This window comes from Salvelinus alpinus, chromosome 26 (assembly GCF_045679555.1).
Source record: "Salvelinus alpinus chromosome 26, SLU_Salpinus.1, whole genome shotgun sequence".
NCBI classification, from domain to species: Eukaryota; Metazoa; Chordata; class Actinopteri; order Salmoniformes; family Salmonidae; genus Salvelinus; species Salvelinus alpinus.
In genome coordinates, this window is record NC_092111.1 from 7,099,371 (window position 1) to 7,118,454 (window position 19,084).

At 43.7% G+C, this 19,084-nt stretch overlaps 1 protein-coding gene and 1 long non-coding RNA gene across 2 annotated transcripts in view; one reads left to right on the forward strand and one right to left on the reverse strand.

The window, feature by feature from the left end:
• Window positions 1-19,084, reverse strand: part of LOC139554528 (serine-rich adhesin for platelets-like) — a 71,846-nt gene that overhangs the window by 29,612 nt on the left and 23,150 nt on the right. Inside the window, exon 4 of the mRNA XM_071367388.1 lies at window positions 1,231-3,292. Within this exon, the coding sequence (XP_071223489.1) occupies window positions 1,231-3,292 (2,062 nt within the window). The remainder of the gene's footprint in view (window positions 1-1,230; window positions 3,293-19,084) is intronic.
• LOC139554529 (uncharacterized) lies at window positions 3,183-18,745 on the forward strand. The gene is made up of 2 exons (XR_011670856.1): window positions 3,183-3,299; window positions 16,530-18,745. It is a non-coding gene; the product is annotated as an uncharacterized lncRNA (long non-coding RNA).

Genomic DNA, 19,084 nt, shown 5'->3' on the forward strand with positions numbered 1-19,084 from the left:
ACAGTTTGCATAGGATAAGTGTCAACATCTCGGTCGAATGGTGTAAGGTAAAGCTCCACTGGATGAGTGGTGCTCAGTATATCCTAATGTCAGTATGTACATGCACCTGTGTGACTGAAATATGCCTGACGATGTCATTAGGAGGGAACGTACGGATATGGCCTTGTTGGAGGTCGTAACTCCTGCTATGTCCCCGTCAGAGATGCGTCTTTGCGGTGTAAAACTGTAAAAACGAGCCATAGTGGATGATTGTGAAACCGTTAATTGGCATGTGCCATGTTCTTCTGTGGAAGAACCAATGAAGTGTTTCGTCATGAGTTCAGCGTGTTATCCAAGCCTCGGGGCATATTGAGTGGTGTGTGAGGCATGCGTGCCTGGGTGAATGTGTGTGTTGGCATGACCCGTCCTGAATTGTGTTTTGGCTTAACCCGCATGCCCGGTAACCACGGCAACCCTAGCCACACAAGCAGCGACTTCCTTATCTGTAGAAAAACGTTTCCCGCTTTTTTTTGCTGTTTTCTGTTACTGTGTTTATTAGAGAACTGAACATGTGTATTATGAATGCAGACGGGAAGAGCTAGTAGCTACATGAGAGGGGAGCGCGGATACTGTGGCTGATGTAATGCATCAGGCCATGGCTCTACTGCGTTTCATCAGCCTCCGGTACCATTTCACCGCCCTCACCCTTTCCTTCAGAAAGGGCATCGGCATCACCGTGGTGGAACTCAGTAAGTGAAAGGTAGAAAATCAGGAAACTACACTGGTAATTTGCACTTTTTCTCAAATCAGATTGTCACGTAATCGCTTCCTAAACTCATCTGTTCTTCAAAACGCCCATGTAAACGAATGATAAAATGCTCGGTAGGCATGTAAAACATCTACATCCTGAAAACTTAGGCTGAGTTCCATTTCTTCCCATCCCTCCTATATTCTTCTCCTCTCACACTGTGTTCTCACAATCTCTCACTAAACATATAAAAAGAAAATGTGTCATGAGGCCGATGGTGAAATACGTGTCCAAGACAAATCCAATCCAATTGCAGTCCTATTAAATGCCCCTATTCCCCCTGTACTAGACCCCTTCCCATAAGACTCTTTGTCATGAATCCTATCACACTCCTTTTACCATCCCCATGATCCCAGTATTCACACAATCACTTCCTGAAACATTTTCCAACTAAACCCTTGCATCTAAACCAATGCTAAATTAAACCCCAGGTCAGTACTCACATAGGCATCGGGGAAAGCTCTATACTTGGGCACCAGGTTCTTCTCTGGCTCTGGACTGAAGTGAGATCCTCCATGGACAGACCCTCCATGGACAGACCCTCCATGGACAGACCCCGTGTTGAACAGTGGTGAGTTCAGGCCTTCGTTACTGAAGCTCCTCTGCAGACCTAGACCAATAGAGCCCACAGAGCCCATACCACCCAGTCCCGGGCTGAGCTTGGACTGGGAGTCGTTAGAATTGGCGAACGACCTGTGGATGTCCAGAGATGAGCTTGTGGGACTGACAAGGCTTCCGAGGGTAGAGGTGAAGCTAGGGAGGGGAGGGGGCCTGCTCATTCGAGAGTCGGTGTCTGTGTTGTGTCCGGTTAAGGAGCCAGACATCAGGGAGGAGAAACGTTCGTAGCGGAAGGGGGTTGAAGGGTCAGTTCCAGTTCCGGTTCCAGCTCCAGATTCAAATCCGCTTCCAGGCCCACCGGCCATGCCCATACCAACCCCTGAGCTCATGCGGTCCTGGTTAGGCCCTATATCCGGTAGGGAGCCCGTACGGAACAGAGAGGGCCGCTGGCCTGGGCTATGGGCCTTGCCGTTCTCCTGTGGCTGATCAATCGATGCTGAACGATAGCTGGAGAAGAGGAACGAGTTGTCCAGGCGCGAGGGGCTTGGAGACTTGTTGTTGCTCCCTCCGTTTAGTATGGGGGACGGTGAGTGCTCTGAGGATGAGTCACTGCCCAAGGAGCTCTTCCTCACGATGATGCTGTTAAGAGCCGAGGCTCGGAGTGGGAGGTTGAGGCTTCCACGGTCCCAATGGTGGTCCCCAGCCTGCTGCTCCTGCTGCTGTTGGAGCTGCTGGAGCTTCATCATCTCCAGAGGGGAGCGCATCTCTTTGGGGGCACCCCGGTTGAGGCCCAGGTCTGCGGGCAGGATGTAACGGTCGTTAGAGACCTCCAGCGAAGACCCAGCGGGCACCTGGGGAGATTTGGTGTTGGTGGGGGTGGAGCAGGGGGCATCCTCCACGATAGGGGAAAGGGAGGAGAAAATGGAGGGGGCAGTGGACCCACGCAGGCTCCTCTGCCTCTGGACCGGGATAGGGTTCATGCTCTTCAGGGTGTCCACCAGGCATTCCATATCACCGTGATAGAGGGAGCCTGGGTCAGGGGTCACGGGAGAGGAAGAGGGGGAAGGGTCCGAGGAGGGGTCAGGGAGCAGCTCCACGAGTGTGGCCTTGTACACCCCAGAGAAGAAGTCACTGCTGTCTCTGCTGTAGTCCACGTCGTCAATGGACTGACCTGCCGAGGAGAAGTTTGAGACTGGGAGCGACTGTGGATCACAGCCTGATTTGATCTTCTTTGCCACAGACTCTCCCGCCCTACTATTTTGCTCTAACCCTCTCTCTCTCTGTCCTGCAGGTGCAGTGGCTAGCTCCTCCTCCTCTTCCCACTCCCTCCTCCTCCCCCTGCCTGTTTCTGGCTCGCTACTCTCATGGCTCAGCTGAACTTCGCTCCTGTCGCTCAGCCAGTGACCGTTGCCGGGGGAACCGGGCATGTTCGAGGAGTGGGAGGACAGGCCAGGTTCCTGGAATGGCGGCCCGGGGGAGGCGAGGTGTTGTCTGTACACAGGGAGGGAGGGGGACAGGGAGGAGTAGAATCCATTGTGCGTGGACACTCTTGACTCATCCGACTGAGAGTCAGGGCGCCAGGACACCCCTGTGGGGTCAAAAGTGGTTTGCACCCCCTCATACCGGTCACTCCATTTGTATTCTGGTACGACTGGACCTAGGTCACTTTCAGTTCTATCGGGGTCAGTGATAGTGCTTTTACTGTAGTCCACACTGTATTCAGTGTGGTCTGTGGTGTCATTGTCGGTGACCTGGGAGACTTTGCGGAAGTCCTGTTTTGATTCATCCATGCCCTCGTGGGTGGGAGAGGGTCTTATAATGAGAGTGGAACGGTATAATTTCATCTCGCTGTCTGACTCCAGATCAGCCACTATCTGTTGAATTTCTGAATCAGAGCCCTCAGAGTGTTTTAAAGGAGTACTGCGAACAGCAGAAGCATCCAGAGACCTAACAGGTAGGAGACAAACAGAATGGCACAAGTTAATGATAGTCATTGACCAATCATGGCAGTGTTTTAATGAAGGCCTGTTTTGTCAAGAGGTGGTGATTATCTAGGCGAGCTATGGAAATCATAGAGGTGAACTTTAGGTATGCAGAATTGGGTGTACTGTGTAAAAAAAAAACAAGTTAACACAAGCTAGGCTACATGCTTCACCAGCAGTGTGTCAGTGGCTGGGTTTTGTGTCATTGATTGGGAAATGTAACAATGATGGCCCAAAAACTGTATACATCTTCTTTTGTATAGTTAGTACATTAGTATTTGACAAATATATATATTATACATTGTGTGGTGGGCCAATTTTCTTTCAGACTGTGCAACCTAAAATGTATACCGGGACGCAAAAGAGAACTTACACACATTGCAACGATGTTTAACCAGAGATTAGTTTGTGTTTACAATGTGAATGAAGAGTTGCTGAAAGCTAAAGGTTACTATAAGTCAACAGGATTCGAATGATGCCAGGCCAAACCTACTGTGATACTACTGTGGATGTTTGTTACATTCCCTTTGAGCTTGAATGTCACAGGTTTACGTGACAAATTAATTTGAAATGAATCACTATTTCGCCATCGCCTTCAGAATGTGCAGAGAACTCCAAACAAAGCATTACAGGTACAGTCACTTTTGAATCCCAGTACTATTCCACACATGACTCAAATAACCGTTAACAGCTATAGTGATTACTGTTCTGTTACAGCTCTCTGTGTTGGGAGGTGGCATTAACTAAAGGGCCCTACCTACTCTTCGCGGAAGGAATTGGGAGGGGGGTGGGGTGGTTTCAAGAAGCACTAGAGATCAAAAGATCAGAACATAGCACTGTGTTGTGATCACCTTTTCCCAAACCTGTAGGTGTACAACCTGAGCTCTCTCATACAGTACCAGTCAAAAGTTTGGACACACTTAGTCATTCAAGGGTTTTTCTTTATTTTTCAAAATGTCCTACATTGTAGAATAATACTGAAGACATCAACACTATGAAATAACACATATGGAATCATGTAGTAACCAAAAACAGTGTTAAATCAAAATATATTTTAGATTCTAGCCACCCTTGATGACAGCTTTGCACACTCTTGGCATTCTCTCAACCAGCATCACATGGAATGCTTTTCCAACTGTCTTGAAGGAGTTTCCACATATGCTGAGCACTTGTTGGCTGCTTTTCCTTCACTCTGCGGTCTAACTCATCCCAAACCATCTCAACTGGGTTGAGGTCGGGTGATTGTGGAGGCCACGTCATCTGATGCAGCACTCCATCACCCTTCTTCTTGGTCAAATAGCCCTTACACAGCCTGGAGGTGTGCTTGGTCATTGTCCTGTTGAAAAACAAATTATAGTCCCACTAAGCGAAACCCAGATGGGATGGCGTTTTGCTGCAGAATGCTGTGGTAGCGATGCTGGTTAAGTGTGGCTTGAATTCTAAATACATCACTGACAGTGTCACCAGCAAAGCACCCTCAAACCATCACACATCCTCCTCCATGCTTCACGGTGGGAACTGCACATGCAGAGATATTCCGTTCACCTACTCTATGTCTCACAAAGACACAGCGGTTGGAACCAAAAATCTAAATTTGGACTCATCAGACCAAAGGACAGATTTCCACCGGTCTAATGTCCATTGCTCGTGTTTCTTGGCCCGAACAAGTATCTTCTTCTTATTGGTGTCCTTTAGTTGTGGTTTCTTTGCAGCAATTTGACCATGAAGCCCTGATTCACGCAGTCTCCTCTGAACAGTTGATGTTGAGATGTGTCTGTTACTTGAACTCATTGAAGCATTTATTTGGGCTGCATTTTTTGAGGCTGGTAACTAATGAACGTATCCTCTGCAGCAGAGGTCACTCTGGGTTTTTATTTCCTGTGGCGATGCTCATGAGAGCCAGTTTAATCATAGCGCTTGATGTTTTTTGCGACTGCACTTGAAGAAACGTTCAAATGTCTTGACATTTTCCAGATCGACTGACCTTCATATATTAAAGTAATGATTGACTGTTGTTTCTCTTGGCTTATTTGAGCTGTTCTTGCCATAATAATTTTTAACAAGACACACCTGTTGTTAATTGCATTCCAGGTGACTACCTCATGAAGCTGGTTGAGAGAATGCCAAGAGTGTGCAAAGCTGTCATCAAGGCAAAGGATGGCTACTTTGAAGAATCTCAAATATAAAATATATTTTGATTTGTTTAACACTTTTTTCGTTACTTCATGATTCCATATATGTTATTTCATAGTTTGAGGTCTTCACTATTATTCCACAATGTAGAAAATTAAAAAAAATTAAGAAACACCTACTCATTCCAGGGGTTGTCTGAACTTTTGACTGGTACTGTATGTCAAATCAAAAACAGATGCCAGACGTGCATTCCTCATAGGTCACTGTTGCATAATTACTATGTTTTGAAGTATGATTAATATGCGTTTAACAGACGTGGTAACACTTTAATTGGATAGTCCATCTGTCGATGCTCTACAGACAGACAATCTACAGACTAGTCATGTGGGAATCCAAATCAAACCTGGTCCTGGGGACTCAAAGGGTTGCACTTTTTCCCCCCCTTCCTAACGCTCACACACTTCACTCTTCATTTGAAAATCAGGTGTGTGAGTGCTAGGGCAAAAACAAAAATGTGCACCCATTTGGGTCCCCGGGACTAGGATTTTGATGCGCTGAACTAGCTCACCTGATTCATGTAGTCAAGGGGCTTGATAATTAGTTGACAAGTTAGCTCTGGTATAGTTAGAAAAACCCCTGCTCTAACCCACTGAACCATTAGAACCACTGACTTACGATCAGACGAAGCAGAAGCATTTGATTTCGTGTCCGTAACAAAAAATGTGTTGGTCTGTTCAAACATGCAGGGTCTCTCTCCAGGGACAGGTACAAATAGACAGACTCAACATAAAGTGTACAATATGCAAACTACTAGAGAGACGAGTGGGGTGTCAAGTCAGACGTAAGCGTCCTATCTATGCGTTCCAGACTAAACAGCAGTCCTTTTATGAGTCGACAACAAAATGTTTACCTACATTAAATGGGAGTTCATCTATCCTCACAACGTCTCCCTAATTTCATACTACCATTTCTAGCAGAGCATTTCTTTTTCTAAACTATGTCTTTATCCAACTTCTTTCCAGTGTTTTTCTTGGTAGCGTGCTATGGCCCTTCTCCATCCATCCGTTTCAGCAGGTAGATCAACTCATCACAACACCAGCCCCCGGGGAAGACAGAAGGGCTTAGCTACCACATACCACTGCACCTCTGCTGGAACATGCAGCTTTAAAGAGCGACTATCCCTAAAAAGCAACTGCTCGTTTAAAAAAAAATGGCCTACGTGTCATTGGTATGAGTCAAATATTTATTCCAGTGTCAAAGTTTAGTATAATGTGTAAATAGGATCATCTTGGTCATAAAGTCAGTCTCGTCCAAAACTAAGATTTGTGAGATGATAGGAAAAGATTGTATGTCATGGAATGAAGGGTACCAGAAAATGTTTCTATGGGTTGGGTTTATTTTAATCCTGCCCACATGCCCACAGTTTACAATTGGCTCATTCATCCCCCTCCTCTCCCCTGTAACTATTCCCCAGGTCGTTGCTGCAAATGAGAACGTGTTCTCAGTCAACTTACCTGGTAAAATAACGGTAAAATAAAAATAAATAAATAAAAATGCCCTCAGCTGGCAGCACCCAAGTAATCATCAATTCGGAGCGCAGCTGCACACGACCTGATCGTATTCCCAACGGTCAATTTGGTTTGACATCCCTATGGGGCTCGTTAGGGACAGTCAGTAAATTACACGATGTACATGGGACTACATTGTAAAAGGTTCAATAGGTCAACTTCGCCGCAGTCGCACACCAGCCGGCTGAGGCTAACTGGCTAAATCATTTGGCTAACTCTTCACACCTGCGAACACAGACAAGAGACACCCGCATCCAAACCACACCCCGGAATCAACTCCCGTTTGAATTCAATCATGGCTGCTAGCATTTCTTAAAGAGCCAAATCTAAAATGAGGCCGAATCAGGAAGTGCAGTTGCCCTTTAAAATATCAAATCAACACAAACTCACAATCATCTGTTCCAACATGAGAAATTGGGAATTCACACACACACACACACACACACACACACACACACACACACACACACACACACACACACACACACACACACACACACACACACACACACACACACACACACACACACACACACACACACACACGTGCTGGCGGAGTGATCCCAGGAAAATAACCTGTCCCTCAACGTCAATAAAAAGGAAGGATCTTATTGTGGACTACAGGAGACAGAAGAGGGAGCATGCCTACATCGTCATCGACGCGGACGCAGTAGATGGGATCAAAAGCTTGAAGTTCCTTGGCGTACACATCACTGATGACCTGAAAATGGTCTCACCACACCGACACTGTGGTGAAGAAGTGCAACAGCGCCTCTACAACCTGCTGCGGCTGAAGAAATTTGGCATGGCCCCTAAGACACTCATGAACTTCTACAGATGCACCATTGAGAGCATCCTGTCGGGAATATATCACCACCAAAGATTTTACTGAGTTACAGTTCATATAAGGAAATCAGTCAATTGAAAGAAATAAATTAGGCCCTAATCTCTGGATTTCGCATGACTGGGAATATAGATATGCATCTGTTGGTCACATATATCTTTTTTTAAATTTTTTAATTTAAGTAGGGTGTGGATCAGAACCAGTCAGTATCTGGTGTGACCATCATTTGCTTCATGCAGTGCGACACATCTCTTTCGCATAGAATTGATCTGGTTGTTGATTGTTGCCAGAGGAATGATGTCCCACTCCTCTTCCATGGCTGTGCGAAGTTGCTGAATATTGGCGGGAACTAGAACATGCTGTCATTCACATCCCAAACATGCTCAATGGGTGACATGTCTGGTGAGTATGCAGGCCATGGAAGAACTGGGACATGTTCAGCTTCCATGAATTGTGTACAGATCCTTGCGACATGGTGTCGTGCATTATCACGCTGAAACATGAATTGATGGTGGCGGATGAATGACACGACAATGGGCCTCAGGATATCATCACGGTATCTCTGTGCTTCCAAATTGCCATCGACAAAATGTAATTGTGTTCGTTGTCCACAGCTTATGCCTGCCCATACCGTAACCCCACCGCAACCATGGGGCACTCTGTTCACGCCGTTGACAAACCGCTCACTCACACAATGCCATACACGTGGTCTGCGGTTGAGGCTGGTTGGACGTACGGCCAAATTCTCTAAAATGATGTTGGAGGCTGCTTATGGTAGAGAAATTAACATTCAATTCTCTGGCAACAGCTCTGGTGTACATTCCTGCAGTCAGCATACCTATTGCACACTCCCTCAAAACTTTAGACATTTGTGGCATTGTGTTGTGTGACAAACTGCACATTTTAGAGTGGCATTTCACTGTCACCAGCACAAGGTGCACCTGTGTAATGATCATGCTGTTTAATCAGCTTTTTGACATGCCAAACCTGTCAGGTGGGTAGATTATCTTGGCAAAGGAAAAATGCTCACTAACAGGGATGTAAACAAATTTGAGCACAAAATGTAAGAGAAATAAGCTTTTTGAGTGGATGGAACATTTCTGGGAACTTTTATTTCAGCTCATGAAATATGGGACCAACACTTTACATGTTGCGTTTATATTTTTGTTCAGTGTAGTTTCTCTTGTGTAAATTCCCCCGGTGTACATATGTATAGATTGCATTTTGATACTGCTACAGTGCTATTTGAGTTGTTAATTGGATTTGTCTGTCAGTTCTTGATTTCATTAGAATTGTTTGACATTTGACTGCATTGTTAAGAGCTAGTAACAGAAGAATATCATTGCACTGCTAAAACGCCATCTAAAATGTGTACGGCGACAAATAAACTTTGATTTAGAACATGTTCTAACTGAAATGTTGGGACCACTATAACTTTTTTAAACTCTTTTTTTCCCTCTATGCTGTCTGAAGGGTAAGGTGGAGGAAGGCTTTGCGGTCTCAGGAAGAACACGAATACCCACACACACACTTTTTGCTTGTTCTTACATTTTAATAGCAATGCATTAATCACTAAGAGATTTTAAAATCAGGCTTAAATTCAGCAGCATTCCAACAGTCGTTTTGCAGGTATTTATTTTCCTACGGCAGTATTTTGACCCCGGCTGCACCTGTGGATGTTTTTGTGTGAATGTACTACAGTACTTTTGAATTGGGGCCCGACTGTCTGCCTCCACATTCCACACAGGTCTCTCCATTCTCACAGAAACCAGCTCTGGTACCCCGTGCACAGCTGTTCCTAGGTGTACGTGCAGAGTTCCCAATGCAACTTTAGATTCAGAGTTACAGGGCAACACCATCCATTGGGTTCTGCCATGACGACATTTGAAACCGCCACCACTGTCGCTAAACATACTGGGATGTATAGTTCCCATAAGATAATACATTTTGCCGGCGTTACTGAAGTACAATCTCCGGTACTTTGGCGACTAAAAAAATATTTTTTAAACCTCCTGCTTTGGGCTGATGTGTCAATGTGTAGTTTACACATGCATCATCTATGAGCGGAATTACCATTTTACCTCAATTAGCCACGAAATCCTTCATTTGAAAAGAAACTGTTTTCTTGAAGCTGTGCCGTGCAATTTTCCCTACATTTCCCCCCAAGTGGGCCAGCCCCCTAGCAATTCAAGTTCTAGCCAATGAGTTTCCGCCCTGCGCATTTGAGTGACAGCTAGCAAGTGGCCTGCCCAGCGTTATCCAATGAGGTTACAGGGCGGGCCCAATGGCTCAGTGGACGCAACAGAGAGAGAGCAATGACATGGGGCACATATCTATTTCGGGGACCACTTTTGGCTCGCGATTGCTACATTCAAATCTACTGGCTAATAAGTATATTATAGGGTGTACCTCCTATAATGGAGGTATTCATCACAGGCCAAAATTGTCCATTTTAATTACAGGTAAAGAAATGTTGGTTTGATAGATCTCTTTTGAAAGTGTTGCCCTCATGTGGTGAACACCTATCATTGCCCATGAGTAAAACTATAATGTATGGGGCGCAGTATGCTAATCAAGCTATGTCCTCAAATGTGCATTTGTTGTCAATTGTTGACTTTTCTTGAAAGTCTACCTTTGGCATGTTTCTGATTATTGCTTCCATCCTGGTATTCATGAAAGAAAATTGAATGTCATCGAAAATCTAAGTGGGTTCGTAGACAAAGAATGGATGGCGCCAATGACAGCACCAGATGACACAATGACAGCACCAGATGACACAATGACAGCACCAGATGACACAATGACAGCACCAGATGACACAATGACAGCACCAGATGACACAATGACAGCACCAGATGACACAATGACAGCACCAGATGACACAATGACAGCACCAGATGACACAATGACAGCACCAGATGACACAATGACAGCACCAGATGACACAATGACAGCACCAGATGACACAATGACAGCACCAGATGACACAGTGTCAGCAGACATTTGGCCCTGTAGCGAGGTTGCCTCTGAGTCCGAAACACTTTATAGGTGATCATTGAGGGTTATTCCCTTTAGTTTAGCTTTCACCTAGTGTTAACATGTCTGGCCACCAGAGCTCCAGTCTCATACAAGAGGTGGAGGTTTTGTCTATTGGCAGATGGTGACAGGACTTCCTGGTTCATAAAAGAGATGTTGGACAGAGTGCAACATACTCTACCATCAAGGACCTCTATACCAGGCGGTGTCAGAGGAATGCCCCCAAAAATTGTCAGACTCCAGTCACCAAAGTCATAGACTGTTCTCTCTGCTACCGCATGGCAAGCGGTACCGGAGCGCCAAGTCTAGGTCCAAAAGGCTCCTTAACAGCTTCTACCTCCCTTTATTTTTACACTGCTGCTACTCGCTGTTCATTATCTATGCATAGTCACTTCACCCCTACCTACATGTACAAATTACCTCGACTAATCTGTACCCCTGCACACTGACTCGGTACCGGTACCACCTGTATATAGCCTCATTATTGTTATTTTATTGTGTTACTTTTTTTATTTGTATATTTTCTTAACTGCATTGTTGGTTAAGGGTTTGTAAGGAAGCATTTCACGGTAAGGTTGTATTCGGCGCATTTTACCAAATTACCAAATTTACCAATTAAAGCAGAGGCTAGCAAACCATTTTGTGTCCTGTGTGACTTTCTAGAAACTGCCTACATTCACACAAGCTGATTCTTTCTATTCACCCTTATATACAGTATAGCGATGTCTCTTAGTGATATTGTCATAAGTGGACCACTGCATTCTTAACTCAACCATATGTATATGCCACCATCTTGTGGGGCAGCAGGAAACAACAGCAGATATGTTTATTTTTATTTAACCTTCATTTAACTAGGTAAGTCAGTTAAGAACAAATTCTTATTTTACAATGAAGTCCTACCCCGGCCAAACCCTCCCCTAACCCGGCCAATTACCCCTATGGGACTCCCGATCACGGCCGGTTGGGATCAAACCAGGGTCTGTAGTGACACCTCTAGCACTGAGAGGCAGTGCCTTAGACCGCTGCACCACTTGGGAGCTGGGAAAGACAATGGGAAAGACAACAACAAACAGACAACACTACTTATAGAAGGGATATTCAACTGGTGGCCCGCGGGCCAGATCCGGCCTGTTTATTAATTTCTACTGGCCCTTTGATAAATTCTGAACATTAATAAAAGATCTGCAAAAAAACACTATGGTCCTGGTCTACACTGAGTGTACAAAACATTAGCTCTCTCCATGACATAGACTGACCAGGTGAGTCCAGGTGAAAGCTATGATCCCTTATTGATGTCACCTGTTAAATCCACTTCAATCAGTGTAGATGAAGGGGAGGAGACAGGTTAAAGGATTGTTATACCTACGAGACAATTGAGACATGCATTGTGTATGTATGCCATTCAGAGGGTGAATGGGCAAGAGAAAAGATTTAAGTGTATTTTGAATGGGGTATGGTAGTAGGTGCCAGGCGCACTGGTTTGAGTGTGTCAAGAACTGCAACGCTGATGGGTTTCTCACCCTCAACAGTTTCCCATGTGGTTTTTAGAGGCTTCAAGAGCCTATGTGGCATGTATGACTAACTTTTTTTTATTTAGTTTTGGGGGAAAAATTCAGAGGGGGGTTAAAGGTAAAAACATTTTTTTTAAAGAAATGCATATATACAAAAATAACCCTGACACATTCCCCATCCCTTCCCATCCTGCACAGCAACCAAAAGTTGCTTTTCAGTCCCCCTCCATCTCCCCTTAAATTCCCCCCCATATCACCCCTCGACCTTGAAAGAAACAAATGTATGACAAATAAAAAACTGAAAGAAAACATTTGACATAATTATTCAGACCCTTTACTTTGTTGAAGCACCTTTGGATGCGATTGCAGCTTAGTCTTCTTGGGTATGACGCTACAAGCTTGGCACACCTGTATTTGGGGAGTTTCTCCCAGTCTTCTCTGCATATCCTCTCAAGCGCAGTCAGGCATTTTCAGGTCTCTGCAGAGATGTTCTATCAGGTTCAAGTCCGGGCTCTGGCTGAGCCACTCAAGGACATTCAGAGACTTGTCCTGAAGCCACTCCTGTGTTGTCTTGGTTGTGCGCTTAGGGTTGTTGTCCTGTTGGAAGGTGAACCTTCACCCCAGTCTGAGGTCCTGAGCGCTCTGGAACAGGTTTTCTTCAAGGATCTCTGTACTTTGCTCCGTTCACATTTCCCTCAATCCTGACTAGTCTCCCAGTTCCAGCCGCTGAAAAACATCCCCACAGCATGATGCGGCCACCACCATGCTTCACCATAGGGGTAGTGCCAGATCCCTTCCAGACGTGACGCTTGGCATTCATGCCAAAGAGTTCAATCTTGGTTTCATCAGACCAGAGAATCTTGTTTCTCATGGTCTGAGAGTCTTTAGGGGCCTTTTGGCAAACTCCAAGCGGGCTGTCATGTGACTTTTACTGAGCAGTGGTTTCCGTCTGGCCATAAAGGCCTGATTGGTGGAGTGCTGTAGAGATGGGAGAACCTTCCAGAAGGACAACCATCTTCACAGAGGAACTCTGGAGCTCTATTCTTGGTCACCTACCTGACCAAGGCCCTTCTCCCCCGATTCCTCAGTTTGGCAGAGTGGCCAGCACTAGGAAGAGTCTTGGTGGTTCCAAACTTCTTCCATTTAAGAATGATGTGTTCTTGGGGACCTTTAATGCTGCAGAAATGTTTTGGTAGCTTACCCCACACAATCCTGTCTCGGAGCTCAACAGACAATTCCTTCGACCTCATGGCTTGGTTTATGCTCTGACATGCACTGTCATCAGTGGGACCTTATATACAGGTGTGTGCCTTTTCAAATCATGTCCAATCAATTTAATTTACCACAGGTGGACTCCAAATTGTAGAAACATCTCAAGGATGATCAATGAAAACAGGATGCACCTGAGCTCAATTGAGTCTCATAGCAGAGTCTAAATTCTTATGTAAATAAGTTAATTATTAGCAAACATTTTCCCTCAAAAATTGTTTTCACTTTGTCATTATGGGGTACTGTGTGTAAAGTGATGAGAAAATAAGGCTGTAATGTAACAAAATGTGGAAGTCAAGGGGTGTGAATTAGAGGTCGACCGATTATGATTTTTCAGCGCCGATACCGATTATTGGAGGACCAAAAAAAGGTATCGGCCTCATTTTTTGTTGTTGTTGTAATAATGATAATTACAACAATACTGAATGAACACTTATTTTAACTTAATATAATACATCAATAAAATCTATTTAGCCTCAAATAAATAATGAAACATGTTCAATTTGGTTTAAATAATGCAAAAACAAAGTGTTGGGAGAAGAAAGTAAAAGTGCAATATGTGCCATGTAAGGAAGCTAACGTTTAAGTTCCTTGCTCAGAACATGAGAACATATGAAAGCTGGTGGTTCCTTTTAACATGAGTCTTCAATATTCCCAGGTAAGAAGTTTTAGGTTGTAGTTATTATAGGAATTATAGGACTATTTCTCTCTATACCATTTGTATTTCATTAACCTTTGACTATTGGATGTTCTTATAGGCACTTTAGTATTGCCAGTGTAACAGTATCGCTTCCATCCCTCTCCTTGCTCCTACCTGGGCTCGAACCAGGAACACAACGACAACAGCCACCCTCGAAGCAGCGTTACCCATGCAGAGCAAGGGGAATAACTACTCCAAGTCTCAGAGCGAGTGACGTTTGAAACGCTATTAGCGCGCACCCCGCTAACTAGCTATCCATTTCACATCGGTTACACCAGCCTAATCTCGGGAGTTGATAGGCTTGAAGGCACAACGAAAAGCTTCTGGCAAAACGCAGGAAAGTGCTGTTTGAATGAATGCTTACGAGCCTGGTGCTGCCTACCACCGCTCAGTCACACTGCTCTATCAAATCATAGACTTAGTTATAACATAATAACACACAGAAATACGAGCCTTAGGTAATTAATATGGTCGAATCCGGAAACTATCATCTCGAAAACAAGACATTTATTCTTTCAGTGAAATACGGAACCGTTCCGTATTTTATCTAACGGGTGGCATCCATAAGTCTAAATATTCCTGTTACATTGCACAACCTTCAATGTTATGCCATAATTACGTAAAATTCTGGCAAATTAGGTGGCCCAAACTGCACGCTGACTCTGTGTGCAATGAACGCAAGAGAAGTGACACAATTTCACCTGGTTAATATTGCCTGCTAACCTAGATTTCTTTTAGCTAAATATGCAGGTTTAAAAATATATACTTCTGTGTATTGATTTTAAGAAAGGCATTGATGTTTATGGTTAGGTACACATTGGCGCAACGATACGCACCGCATCGATTATATGCAACGCAGGATACGCTAGATAAACTAGTAATATCATCAACCATGTGTAGTTAACTAGTGATTATGATTGATTGATTGTTTTTTATAAGATAAGTTTAATGCTAGCTAGCAACTTACCTTGGCTTCTACTGCATTCGCGTAACAGGCAGGCTCCTCGTGAAGTGCAATGTAAGCAGGTGGTTAGAGCGTTGGACTAGTTAACTATAACGTTGCAAGATTGAATCCCCCGAGCTGACAAGGTAACTTAGTGTATGTAAACTTCTGACCCACTGGAATTGTGATACAGTGAATTATAAGTGAAATAATCTGTCTGTAAACAATTATTGGAAAAATTACTTGTGTCATGCACAAAGTAGATGTCCTAACCGACTTGCCAAAACTATGGTTTGTTAACAAGAAATGTGGGGAGTGGTTGAAAAACTAGTTTTAATGACTCCAACCTAAGTGTAATGTAAACTTCCCGACCTCAACTGTATATATAAATAAAACAAACTGGTTTTGTATGTGTGGGGCTTTAGCTGTTCTTTACAGAGTCAAATATATTTATCCAGGCCTCAATTGTTCCTTGACTAGCTCAATTAATTCTCGCTGTCGATAATTTGAATGTTATAACTTAATAGTAACTGTATTCTCTGGTTAACTGGAGAGAGTGAGGTGGTTGCCTTCTTAGTCAACATTTTTAGTAATCTTCTCGGATTTTGATTGAGAGATTCAAGGTGCTATCATCGTTAAGTAACATAATAGGTCGAAAGCATTGAATATTTAAATTCATGCACTTCTAAATGAATTGTATAACTTTGACCCAGAAGCATTTAACTGCAGAAGCATTTGACCCAAAAGCATTTGACTACCTAACCTTTTTAACTCCGAGTTACATTGTTATTCAATTATTTTTCAAAGTGTAGTGTACTTTGTTTAAGGGATATATCAGTGAAGACCACCTCTTCCAGGGCATATCTCTCTCTATACTCAGCCAGAAGTGTCATGTCTAAACCAATTTAGAATGAGGCAAAATGCTAGATCCTGGAAATATGTAGCATTTGATTATGTTGTCTTTATATGAATTTGTCTTTAGTGTTTGAACGGTTGAGGTTACAAAATATTATGACCCCATTCCTGCAATGTATGACTCTAAGGAACACGTACATGCATTGGTTTCTCTCTCTGATACTAATAAGAAGTTAGTGTTAAGTTCTTACTAATAAAAAGTTAAGACACCTGTCTTATCCGGTGTCCTGTGTGAATTTAAGTATGCTCTCTCTAATTCTCTCTTTCTTTCTCTCTCTTGGAGGACCTGAGCCCTAGGACCATGCCTCAGGACGACCTGGCATGATGACTCCTTGCTGTCCCCAGTCCACCTGGCCGTGCTGCTGCTCCAGTTTCAACTGTTCTGCCTGCGGCTATGGAACCCTGACCTGTTCACCGGACGTGCTACTTGTCCCAGACCTGCTGTTTTCAACTCTCTGGAGACCGATGGAGCGGTAGAGATACTCTTAATGATCGGCTATGAAAAGCCAACTGACATTTACTCCCGAGGCGCTGACTTGCTGCACCCTCAAACTACTGTGATTATTATTATTTGACCATGCTGGTCATTTATGAACATTTTGAACATCTTGGCCATGTTCTGTTATAATCTCCACCCGGCACAGCCAGAAGAGGACTGGCCCACCCCTCATAGCCTGGTTCCTCTCTAGGTTTCTTCCTAGGTTTTGGCCTTTCTAGGGAGTTTTTCCTAGCCACCGTGCTTCCACACCTGCATTGCTTGCTGTTTGGGGTTTTAGGCTGGTTTTCTGTACAGCACTTTGAGATATCAGCTGATGTACGAAGGGCTATAAAAATACATCTGATTTGATTTAGTGTGACCAAACACGCACCTAATGACAGAGAAATTAATTCAAAGCATACTTCCTTCGGACTGGAAATGCGCATTGTCGGATTTGACATTCAGTACCAGTCAAAAGTTTGGACACACCTACTCATTCCAGGGTTTTTCTTTATTTGTACTATTTTCATGAGGTAGTCACCTGGAATGCATTTCAATTAACAGGTGTGCCTTGTTAAAAGGAATTTCTTTCCTTCTTAATGCGTTTGAGCCACAAGAAAGGAAGACCTAGAGTTACCTCTGCGGCAGAGGATACGTTCATTAGGAGTTAACTGCACCTCAGATTGAAGCCCAAATAAATCCTTCAGAGTTCAGGTAACATACACATCTCAACATCAACTGTACAGAGGAGACTGCATGAATCAGGGCTTGATGGTCAAATTGCTGCAAAGAACCCACTGCTAAAGGACACCAATAAAAATAATAGAATTGCTTGGGCCAAAAAACAAGAGCGACGGACATTAGACCGGTGAAAATCTGTCCATTGTTCTGATGAGTCCAAATTTGAGTTTTCAACCGCAGTGTCTTTGTGAGACATAGAGTAGGTGAGCAGATGATCTCCGCACGTGTGGTTCCCACCGTGAAGCATGGAGGAGGTGTGATGGTGTTTTGCTGGTGACACTGTCAGTGATTTATTTAGAATTCAAGGCACACTTAAACAGCATGGCTACCACAGCATTCTGCAGCGATACGCCGTCCCATCTGGTTTGGACTATAATTTGTTTTTCAACAGGACAATGATCCAACACACCTCCAGGCTGTGTAAGGGCTATTAACCAAGAAGGAGAGTGATGGAGTGCTGCATCAGATGACCTGGCCTCCACAATCACCTGACCTCAACCCAATTGAGATGAGTTGGACCGCAGAGTGAAGGAAAAGCAGTCAACAAGTGTTCAGCATACACTACCGTTCAAAAGTTTGGGGTCACTTATGTACAGTCTCTTCTTTGCCTCGCCTCCCTCTTCATCCTCTTATTTCTCCTCAACCCCCTCTTCCTTCTTTTCCACTTCTTCAAATAAGAAATATCCTTGTATTTGAAAGAAAAGTACGTTTTTGTCCATTAAAATAACATCTAATTGATCCAGTGTAGACATTATTAATGTTGTAAATGGCTAATGTAGCTGGAAACGGCTGATTTTTTTCATGGAATATCTACATAGGCGTACAGAGGCCCATTATCAGCAACCATCACTCCTGTGTTCCAATGGCACGTTGTGTTAGCTAATCCACGTTTATAATTAAAAAAATCTAGATTGAGAAATAGATGCCTCACAAATCCTCAACTGGCAGCTTCATTAAATACTACCCGCAAAACACCAGTCTCAATGTCAACAGTGAAGAAGCGACTCCGGGATGCTGGCCTTCTAGGCAGAGTTCCTCTGTCCAGTCTGTGTTCTTTTGCCCATCTTAATCTTTTATTTTTTATTGGCCAGTCTGAGATATGGCTTTTTCTTTGCAACTCTGCCTAGAAGAATCTAAAATCTAAAATGTATTTTGATTTGTTTTAACACTTTTTTGGGGTTACTACATGATTCCCTTTGTGTTATTTCATAGTTTTGACGTCTTCACTATTATTCTGCAATGTAGAAAATAGTCAAAATAAAGAAATATCCTTGAATGACTAGGTGTGTCCAAACTTTTGACTGGTACTCTATCTTTGTGTTATTTATTGAGATCCTTAGTTTTCAGATTATTTTAAAATGACAAAATTAATTTGAGAAGCTTTTAATAGTTAATAATGGTGAGCAAGTGTGGCGCCGTTTACTTTTCAATGGTGATAAAAAGGTTTTGGTTGCACCTTGACTCACGTGGTTGACGGCCCTCCACCTATTTCCGAATTACTTTAGCAACATTTCATTTTAAGAAAAGTGCATTATTGTCGGTTGTGCGTTGCTTTTTAAAATTGTTATACAGTACTTCCGAAGAATAATGCCATGTGGAAAAATGTCCTGTATGTTTTC